The sequence below is a fragment of the Megalopta genalis genome, chromosome 2 (genome assembly GCF_051020955.1).
Source record: "Megalopta genalis isolate 19385.01 chromosome 2, iyMegGena1_principal, whole genome shotgun sequence".
In the NCBI taxonomy this organism is placed as follows: domain Eukaryota; kingdom Metazoa; phylum Arthropoda; class Insecta; order Hymenoptera; family Halictidae; genus Megalopta; species Megalopta genalis.
In genome coordinates this window covers 39864889-39891591 of record NC_135014.1, presented here as the reverse complement: position 1 = coordinate 39891591, position 26703 = coordinate 39864889, and the positions used below count along the sequence as shown (strand labels likewise).

The following is a 26703-nucleotide window of genomic DNA, read 5'->3' as shown; positions in this document are numbered from 1 at the left end:
TATTATAATTTGCTAAATATGTTGTATTGCTTAAAAATAAAGAAACTCAGATATATTCGTTCTAATTCCAGCACAAATGGCGGTATCAATTTTAAAGAAGGAAATTAAACATATAAATTTTAATTTTAATGTAAATAACAGTACCTATTAGTTTTGAGAAAGAAAATTAAACACCATAATCCTAACTTCAGGGTAAATAGCAGTATTATTCTTGAAAAAGAAAATTGAACATAAAAGTTCTAATTCTAGTGTAAAGAGTAGTATCATTTTCGAGCAAGAAAATTAAATATAAACATTCTAATTTTAATATAAATATTGGTATATCTACTCATTTCTAAAGTATTCTCTAACAATTAAACTCACAATAAGAAAAATCTTGATTTTTTTGAATAATTTCAATTGTTATTAGTATTACGCTTTACCACTATAGCAAGGGTAACACCCTTGTAATTTCAAAATCAGCAAAATTTACATACACTGCACCCGATTCGAGTTTCTAGCTTCGAGAACCGTGTTTTCAATCGTCGTTATACTATCAGGAGAATCAAATTAGATTTAGGAGCTTAGCACATTTGCTAACGTGTACCTTTCTACTATCCAGGTTGCAGACTCATCAACGATTAATGGGTTACAAGCACTGAAAATGTAATAGAACAAAACACGGTGGCTGGGTTGGTTATGTTAGATTATGTATTAACCCTAAAAGGGTTCGGAAACCTGCACTCTGTCCACCGTAAGAGTAAGCTCGTTCCACGCAGGGACTGGGTCAAAGGAAGGAAGGGCTTCATACAATATCTCTGATCCCCTACATAACTTTTGGGATATTTCTGTGGTTAAGAGGAAGAACGTTGTTTATTACACGTTTTCATTTCCGCGATATTGTCACTCAAAAAACGATTTCAAATTTCAGATATTGTGATCACTAATTCTTCTTATCGATAATATTTCTTTCTTTTCTTTTTGTTATGTAAACGTATATTTCCATCATCTTGCCTAATATTTTAAATTCGTACAATTAATCTGAATAGTAATAAGTGGACTGCGGATTTTATGCATTTATGACAAACATCGCTACGTGAAATGGATAATAGAAACATTAAAAAACTTTCGAGATATTGTTGTGTTGGTTTTAAGTTATTTAAATTACTAACAGAAGACATACATTTGCAGTTAGCCCATGTATTTTGCAGTTAATGCAGACAATTTCTATTTTGCATATAAAATCGCGGCCCAGTAATAAACAGAATAACAATAACGAAAGTAATGCTTTCATGTTTCTTATATTTTTGAGCCTTTTTTAATTATAACATCTATTTTACAGCTCAGTTATGTGTAAATTACAGACGTGTTGTAGATGCCATATTATTTCTGCTTGTAAATTGTTACACATTTTATTTATTTAATTAGTTGTCTTAACAACACCCCATACGTTCAAGTATTTGTACAATTTATTTTAAAATTTTTACAATTTGTATTGTAGGGTGCATTCAATGAAACTTCGATGTTTGTATATCATTCACCTGGAATGTTACTGTTCCTTCCTTAGAATTTATTGTTCGTTCATTGGTGGTTCGACGTATTTTTCGCAGAATCTTATATTACACTCTGAGAAATAGCTGATAACGATTTGTTGAGGGTCATTTTAGCAAACACACAGCTTAAGGGATCATTTTTGTGGGACAGGTCGCTTACTTCATAAGAGATCTCAACTCAATTCGCAAGCAAGTAAAGCAAATGCTTACGGTGGAAAATTCGATTGATGATTCGTTAACCACGTGCCCGCCCTTCCATAAATTTTCATACATAGGTCTGAGCTTTCTTAAACACGGAAGGAAAATGTCGTATAAATGTAGGCTTCATAAATGATTCATGAGCAACAAGGTTGTCGTCCACCAAAGCATAAAAACATACTGACATTGTTTGCATTAGTTCAATGTATTTTGTGGTGTCGCTCTTACTGCTTAACAACAATTGACACGCATGGCGAATGGTAACGTTTATTTATTTATCTAATTATTAATGCTTTAAACCAGATGTATGTTATATGGCAATGCCCAGGTTATAAGAACAAACATATTATACTAGAAACAAAACTTCTCAAAGGTGTAAAAAGACACTTTCCAATAACTTCTATTTAACACTATTTTTAGCAAAGAGGTTGAAGGACATCTTTTAATCATTTTTAATACAAATTATTTCCTATGTTTTCTATATAATCATTTCTCGACTTTTGCTACAGTCATCACAAAATTAATTCGGTAAATTGTATAATACAAAATATCGGTAAAAGTAGTATTAACCAATCTAAGAGTTTAGGAACTAAACTCTTATAATAAATAATAATAAAGTAATAAATAATATTGAAAATATGTTCCCGTAACAATCCTATATTTGTTAAATAAATTGTATTTTTTACATTATTTTCTTCTGTACTTTCATTCCTTACAACCGGCTCTTTTGTTTTCCCTAGCTTATACTTTGTGAAAGTATCAAGCTTGCTTGACAAAGATTTCTTTAAAGTTGGTAAACATGGCTTACAAAGGGATCTCAATTAGTAAACAGAGCCCTTGTAAACAGACAAATATCGCCGTATTGTTATTAGCAGTCTGTTATTACGTAGGGTCAATTATCATCTTTCAATAGGACTTTCTTGCTTCCACAATACTTTTCGTGCTGTTTAATAAACAAAGTTTAAGAGGGAAATTCATAAGAGAGTTAAAGTTTTAGAATCTTGATAATATCTTAATTTTTTTAAGTTCTTCGTAGACTTCGGATTTTTATGTAAATTCAATCACATTATATTCAATTCAATTACATTATAAAAATTTGAATTACGGAAAAATGCTCTTCGTCAACTACAATATTATTTATTATAAATCAATTTATACGTTTACATTAATTTCTATGTGTTTATATCAATTTACATGTTTATATATCGATTTATATATGTTTATAGTAATATATATGTGTTCATATAAATTTATATGTTTATATAAATTCATTACATCATTATATAAACATATAAATTTATATTAGTTTATATATTTTGTTACGTTACGTACGTTACGTACATGCCATACGTGCATAAAGATTCCATTTCTTACTGATTCAGATAAATCGAGATAATACTCGTGAAGTAAGAATGTGTAGTAATAGCATAAACAGGATGTATATGATTTCAAGAATCTGCTATAACAAGCTTATTAAAATGTCATCGTGACACGGAAATCACGAAGAATATAAACAGAAAAAGAAAACGAGTAAACAGAATGGAACCGTGATAATTATAATTGGCAAACGTGTGAAGCAATCGTATTTTCGATTTTCATGTAGCACTTTAGCAGAGCGAACCACTGAAATAACGAAGTACACATATCCGATTGTAACAATTGTGAGCAAAATTTGGCCCCTGATGAAAACTATTCGAGGAACCGTGCGAAATTATTGACGTTAATAATAGCGGCGAATGCGCTCAGACGTCAATTATTGAAAGGAAATTCCTTTGGAAACGGACAGAGGATCGTGGCACGGTTGGATAAGAAAACTTCCTCTTCCTCGGAATTTTCTCGAAAGCTCGCTCGAAAACGTACAATCACCAAGGCGTCGAAAGCAAGAGGGAGTGGCTAAAGGAAGAATTCTTATGCTTCGGTGAAGATGGAGAGGAACACTGTCGAATAGGATATCAAGAAGGTGGTTTGCGAGGCTTAACCCGCTAGAACGGCATGCTAATGGAAATCGATTTGTGGAACGTCTTTCGGTGTAGGGCTCGGAATGGTATTTCTCTAATTAACATTTTTGTCGGTTTCAGCTTATTGGAAACTGCTGCCACCCCGTCTGCCCGTACAAAAAAGCAGAATAATTAGAGCAGAGAAACTCTGAAATTAATATGGTTGAAGCAACATTAAAAGTGTTAATTAAAAAATCGTTCAATAATAGCTGTGATCATGTAACAGTGGTCATTAGATTGAGGATTCTTATACGAAATAAAAATTGTCTGCAACAATTGGAAACTAAATAGCAAGTTCTTTCTTTAATAATTTTACAAGATCAAACGTTAACGTTTTCAAATTGTTTTAGCAACTACTCAATTTTGCCACAAGTGCCACAAGTACATAGAGCTGCGAATTTATATAAAACCAAATATAATACTGTCTTTAATATTTCTCTAATCAATTCTCTAATATTTCAATCTTCAACGTTGAAATTCATCAACATCATTGCATTCCACATCGTTGGAGCCTTAGAGTAAGCTTAAATTGAATTATTTATTATTAAATAAAAAGTCTCAATCAGTTACATACAAAACGTTGTTTTAATGCTTTCTCATTAAATTTGTAACGTTCAGTTTTATTCCAATGTACAATTTTGTAAATAGGACAGATTATTCACACTACAATGATGAATTGATATACATATAACGAATACTATCATTTACGTAAATAATATTTGTTTAAAGAAAGTCAATGTAAAAATTTATACAAATATTTAAGCAAAATAAATATTATCAGCAAGAATTGCAAGAAATCGCAGTGAAATTGCTGTTATTTTCTTCTTTTAATAACTTCAATTAGCAAATAAAGTAAAGTAACGAAATAACTTTAACAAGTAAATAATATATTTGTAATTTTAATTTCTTCTGATGTTTCTTTTGTTTCGTGTCATTTTTGTCACAAATGCATAAAAGCTGCGTGGCAGCAATATTTTACTTGAATTTTACCTACGATGAAACAATGCTTATAAAATATGTATTGAACTATCTAAATGTATCTAAATCGTTGATTTTAAAGCTAGATAGACGATTCGTTTCTGATTGAATGCAAAGAGGCTGGAAAAATGTTGTTGGACGTGTATCAGTACGTAACTAATCAGATGCAAGATCGAAATTCGATTGAAATGTTCATTACAAGGGTAATTGAAGAATGTCGTGTTCGATGTTAAAGATCAAAGCTCGCATACCGCAAGGGTAGGAGTTTCCGCAAGCCAGAGAACGCGTGTCAAACGTTTCTTGATTTGGTGAAACGCTGCGTTTGCCCGCCTTTGCCTATTAGCAACACAATGCGATCAAGATATGTACTTCCATCTCAAAGCCGTGGTATAAAGCTCGATAATCTAGGATGTGGGAATCTGGTCCCTGTTCAGGTCACGTGTATTGTTCTTGTGTTTATGCCGTTAACACAAACTATGTTTGTTTTGCCTTATTTACTTCGATTATTGTAAACGAATTTATTGATCTTTTTGATGCCAGATACAATTTATTTATTTAAAAACTAGTGACAAGTTATTCTTTAAAACTAAGGGGTTGAAAACAAGAACTTGTCGTAGATGATTTAAAAAATTCGGATTTTAAAAAAAACTAATAGTCGTATGAAATAAAAAGTAATTTAAATTTTTGAACGTAAAATCGTTCGATTTTCAGGAAATTATTTATGAATAAAGAATACTAAATTATTACTTAAAAAATAATTATACGCACAATATTTATGCCAGAAGTTCAAAATATGTTTTGAACCACTTGTTGAAAAAACACTTTTACAAAAAAGCTATATTTTAAATGTACGTTTTTTCCTCAGGTATCTCTTATTTGTACAGTCGACATCTTTACGAATTTTCCAATAAAAGTTCGAAGGGCGACTCTTAGAAAATAGTATGTTCGCCTAAGCGACCTTCTGGAGAATCGCTTTTTCTATCTACTTCGACTTATGTGATTCCCGAAGCACTGAAACAGTCTCAGGAGGACAGCAAGATAGTTATCAAATCGTTTTCGATGGTAGTCTCCGTGGGAAGTCATCTTGTAGGGTTACAACTCCCACATGCCGTGCCGTATATAAAGGTGGAGATCGCTTCGAGAAAGTTCATTATTGGGAATACCACAATACGAATGCTCTTAAGGGGACTAAGAGATCCAAGGGGTGGGTGGTACGTTTAGCAGATTAATTGCCACGATGTGTCTTCGGGTTCCTTATATGTCAATCACTATTGATCGCGAAAGCCAACACTCGAGAAGAACACAAACTGACTAAAAATTTTCAATGATATATTAATACTTTCAAAGCTCCGACCCAACTGTGAGATTAATTTGTCAAAACTTTTTAATCTTTTGCATCATGATCCTGATCTTAAAGAATGTTGAAAGACACCAGGCAAATCTTCGATAAAAATTTTAACTTCAATCTCTTTGAAAATATAAAGTTAGACAAGTAACAATTGCAGATTTTTCAATTTATTTTTAGTTGCAGAATAATTCCCTTCAAGATTGTACCATTTGAGTTGTTCAAAGCAAAAGTAATGTAATTAATTTTTTGCTAGCTTGATTCAGTATTATTAAAACATAATTATTTTAATAATTTTTATCTTATTTCTGTTTTATTATTTTAAGTTGGCAAATGTAATAATAATATAAGTTAGCAAATGTAATAATAAATAAGTTATTATAATGTCATTGCATTTTACAGAACTTTTATTCACTCTTATCCATTAAGGGATATCGGTATTGCTCTTCTTGATACGTGTGACATTCTGCTGCATTCTATATAATATCTTGTATTGTAAATTCTATCGCTATGAATTAGTGCAGTATCTAGTAATCATGCTTAAGTACAGTTTCTTGCTTCTTCCGGAAAATATATTTTAGCGTTTTATATGCCACTTTTATAGTGTATATGCCACGTTTATAGTATCAATAATAAGTAGATTGTGAACTCTAATGCAGAATAAACATGCACTATCAGTTTACATTAATTGCATAATGCAGAAGCTATACGTACAGGCATTTCTTTCCTTTTTGGATAACTTTAATGACTCGAAACTAATACAATAGTGTTGTTCAATCCATTAAACGTTTCTCTTTTGGGTTTGATCTACTCATTTTCGTCACAAATGTATAAAAAGTGCAGTCTAATAATTAGACAGACAATTGCATGCATTTATTTTTAATGTGTTGAAAATATTGAAAGGTGTATTGCCCTTGTTGGCAATTTTTATTTTGCACAAAAATCCACGACCTACTAATAATGTGTGTATACATAATAAAATAATAAATATTATGTAAATTTGAAACAAACGCAGTCGTGTTATTTTCTGTTGAACACTTCACATGAATAAAACATTGAGGGTTATTATTAACAACAAAGTTAGTTAAAGAGATAAACTCTCAGAAAAATTTAATGTTTATTAACAAAATTTTATGTTTTCTATTATCGTTTTATTCGTTTATACATCATTCAGCAAATGTGCGGGTGGTTATCCAATATTTTCAAAGTGTTATTCGTGAGTATGTTGTCGGGTGACTAACTGAACCCTATCGATTCTTCGTAACCCTTCGAGTTAATCAGTCAAGCGAACATCACACTGTAACGTGTTGTAACGGCCATCCGTGTTCTTACTCTTTCGTTCTTTAATTTTTAGCGCGTACAAGATTTTAAAAAATACTGCGGCAAGAGATTGTACTATTAACACGCGAACGAAGGACCCTTTTGACAAAAATATAACTCAATTATAAATATAGCAAATAAATATAGTAAATAATTTTATTTATCAACTTTTACAACATATTTTTTAAAGTACTCCTTCTGGACAGGTTAGTTGTTCTATAAACCTCTGATTAATCCTCTGCTGTCACACTTCCTATGCAATCTGGGCCACTCACATCCAGTTCAGTTTTTAAGCAATCGTCATTCAAAAACTAGCAATACTATTGAGACTCAAAAATTTGAGAATACAATTTGAACATTCTAGAATATCGTTTTTTTAATTATAACTCGATATCTCACTTCCAAGTATACTTAATTGTTAACTTAATCTTTCTCATAACAAAGTCGCTTTTTCGAAAAAAAATGTGCGACATTTTTATTCTGTGTGACAACAGAGAGTTAAATCTAAATTAATTATCAGAAACTGGGTAGTCAAATCACAATTTATCTGCAAAATTTATTGCTACTTGAATAAATATGTTTAATCCTCCTATGGTGTTTAGGTCTATGTGACCCACGCTTTGGACTGTCTTATTGATGTCCAATTTATCAAACTTTCTGCAAATAAATTTTTACTGCCTTTTGCATTTTATACGAAATTATTCGGTCATTATATATTTTGCATTTTATATATGCATATTATTATAATACTTTCATGTAATAAATATAAAAGCAAGTAATGAATTTTTCAAATTTTTGCAAATTCCGTTTTTACGAACACCATTTTAATCAAATCGTTACATTTTCACCAACAGCAGTATGGCTACCACTGCGAACATGATTGCAGAAACTACAGTGCGCGGCGTTCCTCTTCCGGGTACGTTTTACTCCGCAAGTCAAGTCTATATGTTTATTGATTTTTGTGGCCGATGTGTCTTGCATGTTTTTGTTGTTTAGCTCCGGTATATCCGTTGCAGGTATACGTACGTCGTTTCATTCCGTATGTGCCTATGGAAATAATGCTCGGCGTATTATAGCACGCGTCATCTTGATTATTCCACTGATCCAGTATATATCATGCCCATTGTTACATACGATGGTGTTCGGGATGTGTTAATATCATCGTGTATTTCTATCGACGGCGATAATATTTCCCGTCACGTTCCTGATGTATTACATTTGCAATTTGATTACGGCTTTGGAGGTAATCGGTTCGTGCCAATATTTGGCAGACTGTTGTGCTCTCTGCTATTGTTCCCGATATTACTTGTCCTGAATCGTTGTTACTATTCCTATTATTTCATACGATCTTTACCAAATGCAGAGAATTATTTCGAATGAACATTTATATATATATATATATAAAATAATTATTCGAATGAATTCTTTTTTATCCAATACTTTATTCGTGTAACAATTATTCATTGTTCGTAAAAAATTATTTTATTTATTCAGATAAATTATTCGAATAGAGATTGTCAAATTTTTCTAATAAATTATTCGAATAGAGATTGTAAAATTATTCCAATAAATTATTCGAATTGAAATTATCAAATTATTCGAATAATAAATGCCAATAATTGTTGATCCTTATTTTACTTCCAACTAAATACTTCCAAACATTTACTTTCATTATTTCCAACCATTGTTGCCCCAGTACAGAAAACTCAACTGGTATTTTACGATACCGTATAATTATGAATAGAATATTCTCTTGCAAGGTCATGTCTTCACAGCACTTCAAGGTCTAAGTATTTTTTTAAATAAAACACTACACAATGCTCTTATGAAGCGTGCGAATTAAATTTAACGTCGTTAACCACTTGTACTAATTATGGATGTTACTCATTTTATCTAAATCGAAACAAAATTTGATTTTTCTGTTATAAATATCTAGAAATGAAAGTATGCGAGTCATACTACAGAAAACAAAAATTAAATAGTATATAATATATACTAATATATAAATAATATAATAGTATATAATATATAATTAAATAGATTAGTGTTAAGGAGTCTGTTAATTGTCCTGCAAGGGTTTAATAATCATATAATTTCTGTCATTTAATCTCGAGTTAGATACGTCTAAAAATTAAAGCACTTTAAAATCATTAGTTTTCCAATATTTAATTTTGAATGCTCTATCTATAAAAGCATTGACATTAAAATAACTATGGTGTCGTAGAATTAAAAAAAAAAGAACTAAAAGATTATAGAGTTTCGCACAACATAAATAGGCATTTTTGGTACCAAAACATCGAACTTTTAAATTTTGTATTTGATAACAGACTGATATAAGTAGGCGAAAAATGCTTACAAGGTGATCGTAACGTATAAACTGACGGAAGCAAGATTTTATATTTTGGATAAACGCTTCTCCCATAAAATCGCGTTTTACGACACTCGGATGTTTATGTCACATAAAATGATTCGCGACCGATCAAGTCTTTTCGCGTGCTTTTACTACTAATAGCGACACGTATTTCAGCCATAATGTAAATATTCCAAAAATTTGAGGTCGACAACTGGTGGTAGATTCCGGGGAAAGGGATCGAATTCCAATATTTAACCCTGGAACGACCCCACCAAAATTTTAATTTATCTGCAAACGTGTAAATAAATATTAAAACGTTAAGGTTTTCCTTATCCTCTTAAGTCTTTTTCACAAATTTGTACTGAGATTTTGGTCTCCTTGTATTTTGAAAATAATAAATAATATTTCAATCATTAAGATTTTATCTTAGGTCGCCCGCGAGCCCACAATGTTATTTATACCGAAATATAGAAGGGCGTCGTTCTAGGGTTACTCGTCGTTCCATCATGAAACGTACCGTTTGTAATAGCTCAACTTTGTACAGAGCATTTTATCCGTCGTGCTACAAAAGCAGCGGAGATATACCGCTGTTCCCTGTATGCACGAGGAACGTTGCCGGCATTAATGCACAAGATATTGAAGTCATTTTGTCCTGGAAAATGTTCGTCGGTGTACCAGTACTGCTCTGTATCAGGAATGCGATGAGTCGGCGATCGAAGTTAACGGGACGGGAAACATCAGCGCGAACAACGGGTCCAATATGTGTTTCGAGAAACTTCCTCGTTGTTTCTAGTTTCGCTTGATCCGATTCGTTGAATTTTCTTGTAGCTGTGTTCGTCGACGTTCTCGCTCGTTTCAGTTCGCTCGGTAACGTTTCAATTGAAAGGTCGGAAGGGGGACAGGAAAATGGAGGGGTGAGGAGAACGGAATTGGTTTCAGATTCTTCTCTTTTTCCTCCGCGATCCAACGAAAGTCACCCTCCTATTGCGGAGACGCGTTAATATCAAAGGTAAAAGGTAGGCAGCTGCGTCAGTACCCGCATTATTTAACGCGAAATTATTATCACGCGGACGACCTTTCCATTTTTCTGCCCGCACGGTTTTAATATCGCCTCGGAGCAAAGCGGTCAGTCCTTTACGGCCGTAATTTGAGTAATCGTTTCTGCTTGAACAGTAATTGACGAATGTTCATGTTTGATGTTACCGCAAAGCTCGAAGCTGTTCAAGTTCAAAATTTTTAACTAGCAATTAATTTGCTTTGTTATTCTTCTTCTTATTATTATTATTATTTTTATTATTTTTAACAAGTTCATTCAGCCGCTGCTTACTGTTAATGCTTCCTCTTACAATTACATCTGTCGGCCTGCTTATAAAGCTTTATCGTTATTAATTTATTAAATGCGAGAGGAAAATGTGTCAAGCCCACGTTGATTTTAAAGGTTAGAAGATCAATGTTTATGCTGGTTAAATACTCGACGGTATACTCAGCAAAGGGTTAAAATTTATCGTTTCAAGACTGAAATATACAATTAATGATGACATTTAATAATTATTATACATGCGAGGACATTCTTTGTGCCATAATAGCTATTAATGGCACTATAGTGTATGAATAAATATACATATGTATTTGTACAGGTTATTTCGTTTAAATTATCTATTTTAGACACGAATACAGATACAGTGTATAAAGAAGAATTTGTTCAGCTTACACACGTATAGCACTCTTGCTGTAAACAGCTTACAACGCCTAATCAAAAATAAATATCGCTATCACTATCAACTTATAACAAATTAACGGAACATTTTTACCCTAGTATTACTTTAGCTGAGAAATAATTCATTTTAAACATGCAAAGAAATAATTTATTATTTGAAATCGTCTTATCACAAATGAATCAGTACGATTTTCATTTTCAAATAACGATATTGAAATTAACGGTCTGAAATACCGTATTTCAAATATTGTTATTATTAATATTTCCTACACAACTTTCGTAGCTTGCAATTAATGTGCAGTCAGTTTTAATAATTCTTCATAAAAATCCGCAGTCCAGTCACTGCCACTGAAAAACCGTCGTTGGAAGCTGGAAAAAAATGTCCCAAGAGGGAAAAACATGAATCGCAATATTTGTTGTTCTAAATCAAACGATATTTTGTTGTCATAAACTTTTTCCTATCTGGAAAAGATAAACGAACATTGTGTACATACGTGCAGAAACCTCTATATTCTCAAACGTTAAAGTGCCATGTAATATTTGGACAATCGCGTCACGCTTAAAAGTCTTTTAGTTTGCATTTACTGGGTTATTAACGTGGAATACTCGGCCTAATTAAGTGATACATTCGTAATTGAGTTCCTATATGGTTCACGTAAAGTAAAAGGTAATGAAGTGGCCACTTGACGATAATATGATTAACCGATGAGCATATTACCGTGTTAGAACGAAATAACTACTTTCACGTTCAGAAACCGAGTCAGAAGATGATGATCTAGTTTGAAACTAGCGCACAATAGTCCTAATCGCGTACCGTCCTACCATCTTTCAGTTTAGACGTACTTATCTATCTATTTTTGTCGTTACTAGGATCAAATCTCTAATGCATTCTAATCTTTGTGATGCGTTCTGCCAGGAATTTCACTACTGTTTATGAGTATTCTTTAATTGCATTTTCCCCAGACATAATTAGTTTATAATGATAATAATGATAATAATAATAACAATAATAATATTTGGGTAATAATAATAATTAGTCTATAAATTTCTATCTTTATACATTATTTTATAAAAAGCAAGATAAGGGAAAACTTTATTTTGACGGTTAAATACCAACGGAAAGTCATTAACTTTCCTTACTGTAAACATACTCTTGTTATTTATTATTATTATTAATAGTAATAACTAGAATATATACGTAATAATAATAATTACTCCGCAAATTCCTATATTAGAAGTTCTTTCTATCTCTCTATTAAGATAAGGGGAGACTTTACTCCGTTGAGTAATACCAATGTAGAAAAGTCATTAACTTTCCACAATGTAAACATTTTCTTGTCGTTTATTAGTTCTCGTTTATTAATATTCTCGCTCGTATATTTTTTTCGTTGTTTGCGAAGATTCGCGCTGATTGCTTTTACTTTTATCATAATTAATTATAAAAATTAATTGAATCTGATTTAATAAAAAGAGTAATATGTTTTTCTTTTCGAGAATACCCTCAAACAATACTTCAAATTTCAATTAATCAATCAATTTATTACAGAATATTGCACGCATGCAACAAAATCGTCGTTTTCAATAAAAATGTAATCTCAATCATAATTTCAATCTAATTTTAAATATTTATGACGTTATTTCTACAGAAGGTGTCAGAAGTCACTCTTTAGAATTTTGACTTAACACTATTTTTACCGAAGAAATTAATAGGCAGCTTTTAAAATTTTAATTCGACACTATTTTTATCAAAGAGGTCACAAAAAACAGCTTTTAAAATGTTAATATAAAAATCTTTTCAGTGTAATCTCTTTTTCTCAACTGACTTTTCAACTTATCCTATAGTGATTATAAAACTAATTTGGTACAAACAGGTAAATATAAAATATCGGTAAAAATAATGTTAAATTTAATTTTAAGTTTAACTAAATATCATTAGAGTTTGACCTTTTATTGAACTCGCATATCCGTTCACAGTTAATAAGGACATTGCAATTTGGACCACGGAGCTGCTAATCCCACCTGTATTCCAATGAATCGACCATCCTCGAATGCGATTCCTTGAAAGATATCGAGTGATATCCAATAAACCAAAGACCTGGTGAGTGCAGCTTTAGATAGTGTATCGATCGTGCTCCTCGACCACGTTTCACCCTTAGAGCTACAAAGTTAAAGCTTATGAAAGTAGTCGTCCGTTTTCTTATCCAGCCAGAAAAAGTGCTAAGTTTGAAATTCAATGGTCGAATTTGCCAAAAGTCCCCCAAAAAACTGTGCCAAAATCAAATTCAAAATCTCATTTTAAAGGATTGAAAAGGGTTGAAAGTACTTATGCTTTAAATAAGAATACTTAATTATATTTCAGTAGTAAAATTGACATTTGGTTTCCGTTTAAGAAAACAGAAATTATGACTAGATTGTAGATGTTCCTGCACACACACACATTTATCAGCATTCAAATTATGTCTAAAAATAATAAAATACACGTTCAAGTACAATTTAATATAATTTTTAATCTTGTTTTGTCAATTGTCACCATTATCTTATAAAATTCCTCTTTCTTCAAATTTGTTTATGATAATGTAAATTTGCATAGACAACACGTCTGATCATCGTAATTGTAGAGACCTGTTTTAGGGTAAATAATATCCGAAATGTTTGTTCGAATAATACATAGATTTGTGTCGCTGTTAATTCGCGTTTCCAATACAATTCCATTCTATGCTAGGATAAATATTTTGTGAAATTATTACATTGAAATCGAACGGTCCTAAAACGACCTAACAATTTTAAAACTTTTACTGCTCCTCGGGTGGCTGCTCGACGTGAAATCGAAAACTTTTGCCATTTTGATCAAATTTGTGATTTATGATCGCGCAGGTAGTTCTACGAAGTTGGAAATGAATCGTGTCTTCGTCGACGCGGAGTCGATAAAATTATGGTTGTGCTTGTGGAAGAACGTAAAAACACTTTATTACGGTAATTAAAATGAACTGTGAAAAATATGTAACGAGGAGGTTTTCTATTAAATGTTTGACTACAGTTAGTTACGAAAATATTCCGACACTTTCTAATATGGAGCAAATTTGTAAAAATTAGATTAAATGGATTTTTCTAAAATGTTAGAAAGTTTAGTTCACTAAACAATCACCAAACGAATTGTTGCAGAAATTACAATTGATTGAAATAGCAAAAACAAATAAAAAGACTCATCTTTTAACTGTTTCATTTGTGTGAATAATTCAATGTTATACGTTGTATTTTGTAGATTACGGTAACTTATATGCAGGCTGGAAATTTCATTGAAATCGGTTAACGTTGTTACAAGCTATAAATAATTAAAGATTGTGAAAGTATGCACGATTTCGTTACAATTGTCTCAATATTTTCGTGACCGACTATACGTATAACAGCTTTCTTACTCAAATAAATTACTTTCCTCTTTACCAGAAATTCACAATATAATTATAAAGTTTCTCAGACTAATTTCACGTAGGAAGCTGTTTCCAAAAATGTCAAATAATTTTGAAGTTTTTGCTTCATAGACACAGAACTAAACATCTAATTATAAATGTCTAAATGTCTAATTAACCGAAAATGTTTTTATACTTATTTGACAATTATCTGGCCTAAAACGCGCTAAAAATTCTGTTCGGCTTGTACAAATTTAAACTTCGAAGAAAGTTCTCGGTAAATCTGCGAACTGGGGCTTGATCTCCACAAAATAGGGTCACCTTTTGCTAGAAGTACCGATAAGTCGTAGTCAATACGAAACCCTCGAGAATGTTCGAGATTTTTTCACTCGAGCGAATAATTAATTTGTTTCGTGTACGCAAATCACTCGTCGGTTCTCTTTATCTAAACCTTGTTTCCGGATGGGACGGCGTGCGGAAGGAGAAAGAACCGAGATTGAAGTTAAAACGCTTGATCGTGTGGTTTACGTAACGTTTCGTTTAACTGCATTCGGCCTGAGAAAATTGGATTGTGCCTGGAGTTGCAGATCGCCGAGCATGGAAGAACATTGCGAGGGTAACAGGATTTAACACAACGCGGTTACCGCGTTTTCGCAGTTTGTCAGCTATAATTCATCGAGAGTGAGCACGATTGTAACGTTCCGAATCCGACCGTTACAGTTTAAGTTTCGAATTGAATACACGGATATCGTTCGAACTTCTGTGTCGAGCGTGAACTGGATCGCGGTCGTTTGAACTTGAATTTCATTTCGGTTGTCGCAATTCGGATTAACATTCAGCCGTTAATAGAGAAGTTGAAATTCGTAACGGTCGCAGTCCCACCGAAATCGTGTAATGCAAATTCAGCCTCTAACGATCGGATTCGCGTCAGCGTTTAATTTCAATAATCCAATTCACATTACGGATACAGAGCAGGGGTTGGGTGCGCGATGTTCCACCGCGTTCTCGTATCATAGTACGTAGCAATAATAATGACAAGCAGCTCGGAAACCTATTTTCTTCGCTGCTGGTCCATCGGATTGTACTTCGGTTACACGGCGATACCCTTCTGCGTTGCAGCGCTTAAATTGCACGGGAAGTTCTCTGCAAATTATCATTATGCATTATGCGCGACACTTGCCCGTTACGCTAATTTATATCCCGCGATCTGCTCTACAATAATGCAAGTTCGAGGACGCTTATAACTCGCAATTCCCGACCCTTCCTACAGCCGTACAAACCAGAATACCACCTGTTCCGAACACGCGACACACTTCTTAATGTATTGTTTTACTAATGACAGCGCCTTCGCTGTATAATTGTTTCCAAATGAACTTCCAAATGAACTTACCGGATTTAGATTTAACTTCGCATTTACGAAGGTCACATTTAAACTCGAACAATTTCGTTGAATAACTATTAAAACACCAGTTTCGGCTCCAGTTTGATTTTCAATTTGCGCGAAAGATTGAATTCAATTTTATGTCTCGGCTCGCGCACGCGTTTTAGTCGCTAATTGAATTTTAACTAGCTCTCACACTTATTTAGAACGTTTTACGAACATTCCCGTGACGTTAAAGTTCAAGGCATTCAACGACCAATTAACTTGATGTACGGGGTGTTTAATTTCAATCTATCGACGTAATTATTTCCTGAGCTATTCATTATTAAAAAAAAAAATATTTCAAGTGAACTTGCTTTGTTTCGAGGAGAACGTCATACAACGATCGTCGGGGTCTTTCAGGTATATTTAATGTATATTTATCAGGTGACCTTTGCTTTTTTAACCCTTTTCACTCGAGTAGTCACTCTGAGCCGCCACTGAAATTGTTATATCACGTTCCAAATAATGTTTATATTATCAAAGTTTTTTGGCTTCGAGTGCAGATTTATGTTTTTATTTGGCCAGGTTTGTTGTAGCTCTGTTCAAGACAATTTCATTTCGTATTCCAGGGTTATGTCAAGTTCATTTATGGTTTTCTAAATTTTCATTTCCCTCACGGAGTACAAGATTTTTCTCGTCATAGATATTTGTCATAAACATAATGCAAGTTTAGACAAATATCGGCGGCAGTGTTCATAAACATGGAAAACTCAGCTTAGATGTTTGAATGATTTTGCATAATATGAAACAAAATTGGGTGTTCATGTTTGAAAACAGTATCGCCGATAATCGTGCTACATGTGTAAGTTCACGTCAAGTTCGTGAATTTCTTCGGGGAGAGAAACCTAACATTATATTTTTATTTCATGTTATAATGCAATTTTCATTTTCCATGGTTTTATGACTTCATGCGGTAGTAAGAATAAAATATGAATGCAGCGTAAATCTAGGATTAGATCGACACATTTTTTCGCACTTTTTATTCAGGATTTGTTATGATCTACTAGACATTTTATTACAATCATTATACCAATTAAGGATTTAAAAAATATCCTGTTAAAAAGCGGACGAACTACGTTCACATATTATTTTTCCAGAAATCCAATTTGTTTCAAAAATAATCCGCAGATTGTCGTAATAATAAATACTATATTGTGCATGGAATGTTTCATTGTGGAACGGGTATTTCTATAGTTTATGAAAATTGAAAGAAGTAAAATAGTATCTTTTGTTACAAGAGTTCAATTAGAATCCAAATGATAGAACTACATTCTAAGAAGCTTTCACACAATAATCTTGAATTTAAAAAAGGCAAAGTTGAGAAATTGAGTAGCTTTTCAGATTGTAAGATAGATAATATTGGGAGCGTATTTTACAAAGAGAAGGGAACAATGTCAATTTCTATCCACGTATCGGACGAAAGAATTTGTACTTTGTCAGCATCGTATATCAAGCGACGCGAACATTTGCCGAGGGCCGATGGAAAAGTTTCCGGAAGTAGATTTGTATTGATTGCTACATGTATTTGCGGTGTAACTTCACCAGAATGATCACAATTTCTATTGCTAATTCTGTTCGCTTTGAGCCCTTTGTGTCGAAACAAGAATTCCAATTTAACTGCAAATGTTAATTTAACTTGGACAGTTCGTTCGTGGACGTTGCGTAGTGTAAAAGCTTCTGCGCATTTCTACGCTGAATAATTGAAATTCGGCTTACAAATTGGAACCTTTACCAACGATCTTGCGTAACATGGAATAAATAAAAACAATTTATAAGCTTCTCGGAAAACGTAGATGCGGAGGAAAATTGTATGTCATGTAAATTACACTGGCTGCATTAGCTACAGTTTCGTTCATTTAAAGCTGCATGTAGATCCATAATGAAATCGTGCTGAAAAATTTGTCATGTTTCTACACAATTCTAGAAACTTTAAACATTATTAAGTATTTAATCGTACAAATTAAAATAACAGATTTAAAATATTAAATTTAGAGTACTGAAAAGTCGAGAAGAAAGTGTGGGTGAAAATATACAAGTACATATACACATATAAAAATATAAATGGAAGTTGTTGAATGCAATTTTTTCATCCGAGACTATGTTTCTTGAAAAATCAAGTTAGGAAATTCATTTTATATATAATTCTTATGTTATATAATAATATTAATATTAAAATTCAACTTTCTCGGAAACTACTTTTTGAGCGAAATATTTCATTTCATATTTACCATTTATTTTTGAATAATATTCGCGCCGTGACTGCATGTACCATATATTTAAATGCACCCTGCACGATGTTTAATTAAAAAATTATTTAAAGAGTCCATTATATAGATTTTTTCTGTAGAAAATTTTTATATTGTAATTCAAAGAAGCATAGAAATGATACTTCACTAACGATTACGTCATATATGCATCCGTTGTTGATTTCTTACGCGGTTTTCCCTTCCGCTGAATATACAAGGAAATTTTGCTGCAAATAATTGGCTAGACATAAAGACATTGGATTCTCAATTGTATATATAAAGGCCAGTCATCACTTCTATCTGAAATAGTTGTAGCAGTTGCTCTGTAGATAAGTTTCAAGCGTTTGACAAGCAATTAGTTATTGAATCAAACATGAAACTTTTCCTTGTTCTCTGTGTCTTCGTTACGATCGCTTACGTGTCCGTACAAAGTGCTCCAACAGAACACCTCGACGATATGGCTAATAAGATTGGTAAGCAATAGACCTACATTGCTATATTAACACTTTAACGACCGCACGTCTACGCAGTCAAACGTCGCCAGGGGCCGGCAGTATTTTTGAAGAATTAATTTTAAAGAACTTTATTAAATTCACGAAAAAGTTAACATAAAACAAAAAACAAATAGGCAATAATTAAAAATAGGCAATAATTACCTATAATCAAAGACGTGACAATGAAATATGAAGCCAATAGCAATATCCACACTTGTTTACATTCATAAATTATCACACAAAGAGTGTGGTACTGGCCAACAACCTTCGGCGACAGCATCACACACATGTTGTGTGAACGGTCGTTAAAGTGTTAACGAAATTATTCATATCATAATAACATAGTTTTTATGCCAATGAAAATGAGGCGAGCTCATATACAACCAGTGTAAAAAAAATATTCGTACACATTTTTAAAACAGAATACCTTTTTGAAAATTACAGCGAACAACTCGAATTTTTTGAGATGTTATACGAACTAGTTTGCTGGAGGATAATTTACAAGGCGTAAATATGTATCTGTAAAGATTGCAGTAAATTATGTTTTTCAAGCTTTTTATTTGAACCTGCAACGAAAATATGAACAACGAGTTTCGAATGTTGCGTTAACTTAGGTGTATGCTGAAATAAATGCAAACCTTTCTAACCGGTTCTTTTGTGTAAGATTTCTTCTTCAAAATTTTATCGTTCCATGAATAAACATTTTAAACTGCAACACTAATATTTTTAGCAACATTTTCGAACTTCTGGATTAAACTAAGGGAAACGATTAGACCAGAAGTGTTTATTTTTCTCAAACGAAACTTTCAAGAAAATTCCAAAAATTTCAAATACCATTAGAAGATTCAGAGTAGCATCCATATGTATGGCTACACGGCGAATGCTTATTTCGAAGACAAAATTGCGTGCTGGTCATTGAATACAGCACTGTTAATTGAACTAATTAAACGTTATACTGTTAGCTGAAGGGTTGCTTATCAATACGATATAACTAAATCTTCGATTCTTTTTTTTTTAGAATACAAGATAGTTATTTAAGCACGATAATAATTGGAGAATTCTTTTCAGAAACTTCCCGCGAGGGAGATGAACATGTTCGAGTAAGACGCAGAGCAAGGTGTGATGCTAATTGGTTTATTCGAACGATAAGTTCCGATGATTTCGGTTGTAACGTCGACTGCGTTGGTGAGAGAGATAAGCCAAATGGTATGAGGTGGTACGGTGGTAAATGCAAGGATCGCAGATGTGTTTGTTACAATTTGTAACAATTAGTATTATAATGAACGTCGCGTTATAAGCATCATTATGAATTGCCAGTCGCATTGTTGATGTCTATTCTCGGACAATGAAAACAGTGTAAACAATACCATAAACAAAATGATTGTGAATTTGCGGCCATTTTAAACATTTTTTGCAACAAGCACTTTTATTAACTTGTACAGTTAAGAAATATCGAAATTTTGCGAATTTTTGTGCGCACAAACGATCTTCAGAAATTCTGTAATAATCAACTTTCATAATTTAATGGTACGAATCTAGCCATGGAACGGTTATTTTGTGCTTCGACTGATATTAAGTATTGCGATTGCTTCAGAAATGCTTATTTGACGTAAACAAGTACGTAAGTAAAAATAAAGTATTCCGAGTTGTCTCGAGGCTTTTATAGTGCTTTATTAAGGATTAAATTGTGTCCCATGAAATTCTCTCATATTGAAGACGCACGGTCTTTATTCGTTCGAAGCATAACAAGAATTATACGAACACGTATCAATAGAGTTGGTCATAATGATTGTAACATGTAATATCGAGTGGGTAACGCGAAATAATATTTTGGTATACGAAACTCCATGTTCAAGAGAGTTAGTTTGAAATACAGCCGTTTTAACGTAACATGTGTGTTGTTATCGTAGAATATAGCAGAGTCGATGAAAAGAAAATATTGCCTTTACGTGTAGTAGTAGACATATATTTACGAACACGGACGTTCTACACCTTTCATTGTAATTTACGCTTCAATAAAAGAAGATAAGATATTCCTAGATGATATAATTCTTTATGCGTATCCTTGTCCACTTTCCGGAAATCCAAAATTATGAACGCAATTTACAAACAATAATCAATTTTTAGATATTTTCATGATTCAAAATTCATATTTTGGTATTCTTTAATAATTTTAATAACTTTTTATTCTTAAATAACTTCTTCAAAAATTGGACCATGTGAATTGAATTTATTTGAGATTTTATACTGACTAGTTTACTAAACAATGAGTAAAAATATTTTTGCAAAACTTACAATTGGTTGGAATGAAAAAAGATTCAATCAAAATTGCTTAACGTTCTTATGAGCTAGAAACAATTGAAAATAGATGAAATCACAGTATTTCATGACTGTAAGAAACATGTAAGTAACTGTAAGAAATCTGAAGATTTTTATATCTTTCAATACCTGTAGCTTGTTCCTGTGTCGATCAATTTTAATGAAATTTTTTGCTAAGATTTACAAAATACATTGTTTAAACTTTTCGTTGTAGGCTCAGATGAAAAAGTTGAGAACATATCATTTTTCTATATCTCTTGTCATCCAACTCGTCCATTAAAAAAAATTTGAGATATTTGTCCTAGTTTTTTAAGAGTTATTTCATTTTAAGAAATGTCATTATTCATGTATGTCTTTGTTAATTTTTCGAGTAGCTTTTTCTTCCGCCGATTATGCAAGGAGATTCTGCGACAACGAAGTGACTAGTGTTAAAAACTAGTAGATTCTAGATAAGTATATAAAGGTCTGTCGTCACTTTTGAATATAATAGATACAGCAGTTACTTCTAGGTCAGTTACAAACGTTCGACTAACAAAGCTATTTGATCAAACATGAAACTTTCGTCGCACTTTGTATCTTCGTTACGATCGTCTACGTGTTCGTAGAAGCAACTCGTGTAAAGGACTCCGCTACCATACATGCTGCTTTAAGTAAGTAATAAATGAAGCAAAAAATTGCTGCATCGATGAAACACTTTATTCTCTTCTTCAAAGTTTCTCTATTCCATCAATGAATATTTCAAACTGCATTACATATATTTTCGGCAGCATTTTGCAACTTCACGATTAAACTAAAGGAAACGAACATGTCGGAAGTGTTTGATACACTCGCACGAAACTTCCCAAAAATATTCTAAAAATTTTAGATGCCATTAGAAGATCCAGAGGTGTATGATTATGTAGTTAGTTTCAAGATAAATGTACTTGTTGCATATAACAGAGCGCTAAACGTAATATGTACTGTTATGTTAGCTGAAAACAAACGTATCAATCCTATATGACCAAATTGAAATATTTTTTAAGAATACCAGATGATTATTGAAGTATGATAGTAATTATAGAATTCTTCTCAGATCATATTCTGAAGCGCGAAGCTGGATATGACGAAATGGAAGCACCTTCAAGGATTGGAGATGAATATGTTCGAGAAGTAGGCGGGAAGAGTTGCGGAGGAGATTGGTTTTCTCGAACAGTAGGTTTCGATAATCTCAATTGCTATGCCGACTGCATTACGAGAAGACCAAATCGCGATGGTAGATGCGTGAATGGACAATGTGTTTGCTTCTGAGTGTCTTTTCGAAACAATTTTCCCATCTTATTATGAATTTCTGCATTTCCATTGGACATTCTATGTATATATGTATAGTTATTGTTACAGCTACAATACTATAAACAATTTGCATCCAAATTCGCGGTTGTTATAAATATTATTTGATACATAAATCGTTTGTAGTTATTACTATCAGAAATTCATCTTTATATTTTTATTTCTGTTCATTTCTACATCAAGATTAATTATTAATTCATACAATTATAAGATTTATAAATTTTGCGAATTTCCGAACGAATGAAAAGGATATCTGAAATATCGTTGCATGTCCCAATACTCGGGGGTTAACGTGTCAGAGTGAATATGTTAACAAAAGTAACATCAAACATTAATAACGTTGTATGTATGATCCTCAATATCACAGAAGCTAAAGCTCCTACAAAAATATGCCAAAGGCAAATATATTTATATTATTTAAATATAATATTGTCCCTTTGAAACAAAGCAACATTGTCTGCAACTATTTTTTCCTATTGTTAAAGACAAACGAATTATTCGGGCGAACAGTTTTAAATGCCCCACCCTGTATATTTCTATATCCTCGTAGGGCATTTGTAAACAAATTCAACAACCTTAATAATCACAATGTTCATAACATTTAATATTGATATATTTTGCTTTAAAATGTAATAAAATATATTCAAAGAAAAACACAAGATTTCTTCAGTATCACAATTGCGTAAAGTTTAAACAATGAATGAAGTATTATCTTATTTAGAATTTGCAATTAGTATCGACATTATAACAAATATTACGAGCGATCAACATAAAACATGAAGATATTCAGTTTTTTGTTAAGAAAATTATGCATGCGCGATAGTAGCGTTGATAAATCGTACTATTGCTGTGCATTTGTGTCGCGTTTATCACGAATTTGTACGGAAAAAGGAAACCTACGCGCGACGCGTATTTCTTCAGTTTTTTAATTTAGATACATACTTGCACGGAAATGATATTTTGATTAGCGTTGCATCGCATCTTTATCAGTTGTTTTTCTAAGTGGGTTTTCCTGCCGCCGTATATGCAAGGAAATTCTGCGGCAAGGATGTGGTTGGTAATGCATAATATCACTCTCAAAGTATGTATAAAAGAGTCAGTCACCACCTTTCTTTTGAATAAGCACAGTAGTTGCACTTAGGTCAGTTTCAAACGTTTCATAAGCGACTTGTCATTTGATCAAACATGAAACTTTTCGTCGCTCTATTCATCTTCGTTACGGTCGTCTATGTGTCCGTAGAAAGTGCTCCATCAGACTTCGCTGCCATACATGCTACGATAAGTAAGTAATAAAGTTACATTGTTACATCAATGAAACACTTTATTCACAGAATAATAACATTCCTTTTATGACCGTCGACAAAAATCAATTAGCCTTAGTAGTAGAAACAATATACGGTTAGCGAAAAAAAATCGCTGTACCTTCTAAAACGCAATAGCTTTTTTTAGAATTGTAACAAACAATTTGAATTTTGTTGGTATGATAGACAAACTAGTTTACTAGACGTCGTGTCAAATTTCTACAGAAATTGAAGATTGGGTATAATGATAGGAGTAATTAAAAAAAATACATTTTCAAAGTTTTTGCAACGAAACAAATGCAAACATTTCTCACCTGTTCTTTTGTGCAAGATTTCTCTTCTTCAAAGTTTTCCTACTCTATAAATGAAGATTTCAAACTGCAACACGAATACATTTGGCGATCTTCTCCAATTTCTCGATTAAAATGAAGGAAACGATTAGAACAAAAGTGTTTGCTTTTCTGAAACGAAATTTTCACGAAAATTCGAAAGATTTCAAATTCAATCAGAAGATTCAGAGTAACGCGCGTGTGCGATCCAACGTAATCAAATAGGAACAGTTTTAACGAGCGCAAAGTAGTTATTTAACTATGATAATAACTGTAGAATTCTTTTTAGAGCATATTCTGAAGCGTGAAGCTGGATATGACGACATGGCAACACTTTCCAGTGTTGGTGATGAACATGTTCGAGTAGCACGCCGGGCTAGATGCGATGCGAATTGGTTTATTCGAATGATAAGTTCCGATGAATTTGGTTGCAATGCCGATTGCATCGGTGAGAGATATAAGGCATCTCGTATTAGATGGAACGGTGGTAAATGTAAGGATCGCAGATGCGTTTGTTACTAAACGTTTCATCGAAACAGTCCTAGGATATTACTACGAACTCCTGCTTTTCCATTCGACATTCTATGCTTACTGTTACCGGTCACGTCGCTGATGTCTATTCTCAACCAATGAAAACAGTGTATCTAACACCATAAATAATTTGCATCTGAAATTGTGGTTCTTTTAAATATTCTTTACAACACAAATCCTTCGCACCTATTATTGTCAATTAGTATTACTCTACATTAGGAACATATCTTTGAAGCCTCATTTCTGTTCATTTCTAGCCCAAGCACTTTCATTAATTTAAACATTTACAATGTTTCCAACTTTTATAAATTGTTGTACGTGCGAACTATTTCTAATCAGTCTATTACGGTTAATTTCCTCAACTTATTGGCGACATAATATTAAGACGAAAAGGAAGAAATTGGAGAAATGTGTATTGTAGTTGTGAATCTTCTGCAAAAATAAATGTTTCTTGCTACTCCTGACCAATGTTTATGAGCCATGGTAGATAAAAGTCTGAGTTTTCGATTTTTAGCACTGTGCGTTGATTTCTTACTTTTAATTGATTACGTTACAACTGTCTTGTAATCGTTCCTACTTTAATTTAGATATCATTATTTACATTTATTTCTGCTGTAATATCAGTTGCACAACAAAAACGATCTCTTGTGTGTAAACGATGGATGCGATGACTCATTTTTTCGATTGTTTTTCGTAGTCCGCCATTTATTAGTTCATCACAATTATTATTAGTCTTTACTAAAGAGGGTGGTAAAAATAAGCCGGTTTTGAATATTGCTGTCAACGAAAAATTTTACCTAAAGAGTATGAAATACACAATTAATTAATTATTATTAATTATATTATAAATAAAAGTAAACTTGGAAATATTGATGTCTGTAATATTCGCATATTTTCGTAATATTTTCTTTCCTGTAAGTTGATTTATCATTAGAATAATCATTATAAATAATAAAAGATGAATTCTTCGTATTCAAGGGTTAAGCGTATTATGAAAATTATAAAATTATGGTCATGTAAGAGTAAGGATCAACCTATGATGATGTACCATTATTACATCATTATAAGGAGCAATTTGTGAACGTTTGACTGAAAGGTAATATTGTCTAGTATTAAAATATTTAAAAATATACATATTTAGAGGAATTCGTCATAATGAATTCCAAGATTTTCTCTTATTTTTATGCTTGATGAATGAACTTGGATCAGCCAAAGGCACACTACATATAGATTTCGTCGACATTTGTATAGAAAAATGACAAACGAATTCGTAAAGTATTTCTCGGTAGACAGATTGTCGCAAATAAATTTCTGTCGTCCATAGTAGTTAGTAGACGGAAACATAAAAACATCTGTATCTTTCTTAAATTTCGCAGCCCTATGTTTGAAATTAAGAAAGTGAAACATGCAGCTGTAGATTTCGAAACAAAGCGAGCTAAATAAATACGCAACAGTAATATAATAAGCGAATATGAAATGAAATTAAAATCCATCGTCTGAAAATGACCGCTGCTGCAGCCATGAAAAGATTATTTCGTGGTTCGACTGATATCAAGTATTGCGACTGCTTCAGAAAAAAGGAGCTGCGGAGCAAAAATGTGTATTGTGTAAATGTATATTGTTTTGTGTGGGAAATGCATTGACTGCATTTGTTTCGATTTCGTTCATTCAAAGCTGCACATAAATTCGTAATGGAATCACGTTGAAAAATCTTTTGCATTTTCATAAAACGTAAAATGTAACAATTGTACAGCTAATTATAATGAATCAACAGTATGCGGTTCAGCAGATCGCGACTTCAGTTGATCTAAAGTAACAAGTTATAAATTATTGAAATGTCAAGAAAAAGTTGGAAAAAAATACATAAAATACAGAATAAAAATAAAA

At 32.4% G+C, this 26703-nt stretch overlaps 2 protein-coding genes and 2 long non-coding RNA genes across 5 annotated transcripts in view; 3 read left to right on the top strand and 1 right to left on the bottom strand.

The window, feature by feature from the left end:
- The window catches only part of LOC117219451 (uncharacterized), a 72995-nt gene that overhangs the window by 27153 nt on the left and 19139 nt on the right, over positions 1-26703 (bottom strand). The gene's annotated exons all lie outside the window — the stretch shown is intronic.
- LOC117219460 (uncharacterized) lies at positions 18808-21049 on the top strand. Its single transcript, XR_004490023.2, has 2 exons — positions 18808-18989; positions 20079-21049. It is a non-coding gene; the product is annotated as an uncharacterized LOC117219460 (long non-coding RNA).
- LOC117219462 (uncharacterized) lies at positions 21625-23102 on the top strand. Its single transcript, XR_013032833.1, has 2 exons — positions 21625-21979; positions 22402-23102. It is a non-coding gene; the product is annotated as an uncharacterized LOC117219462 (long non-coding RNA).
- Positions 23759-25280, top strand: LOC143258746 (uncharacterized). Its single transcript, XM_076519369.1, has 2 exons — positions 23759-23937; positions 24575-25280. The coding sequence occupies exons 1-2, from the start codon at positions 23841-23843 to the stop codon at positions 24805-24807; spliced, it is 330 nt and encodes a 109-aa protein (XP_076375484.1). The 5' UTR covers positions 23759-23840; the 3' UTR covers positions 24808-25280.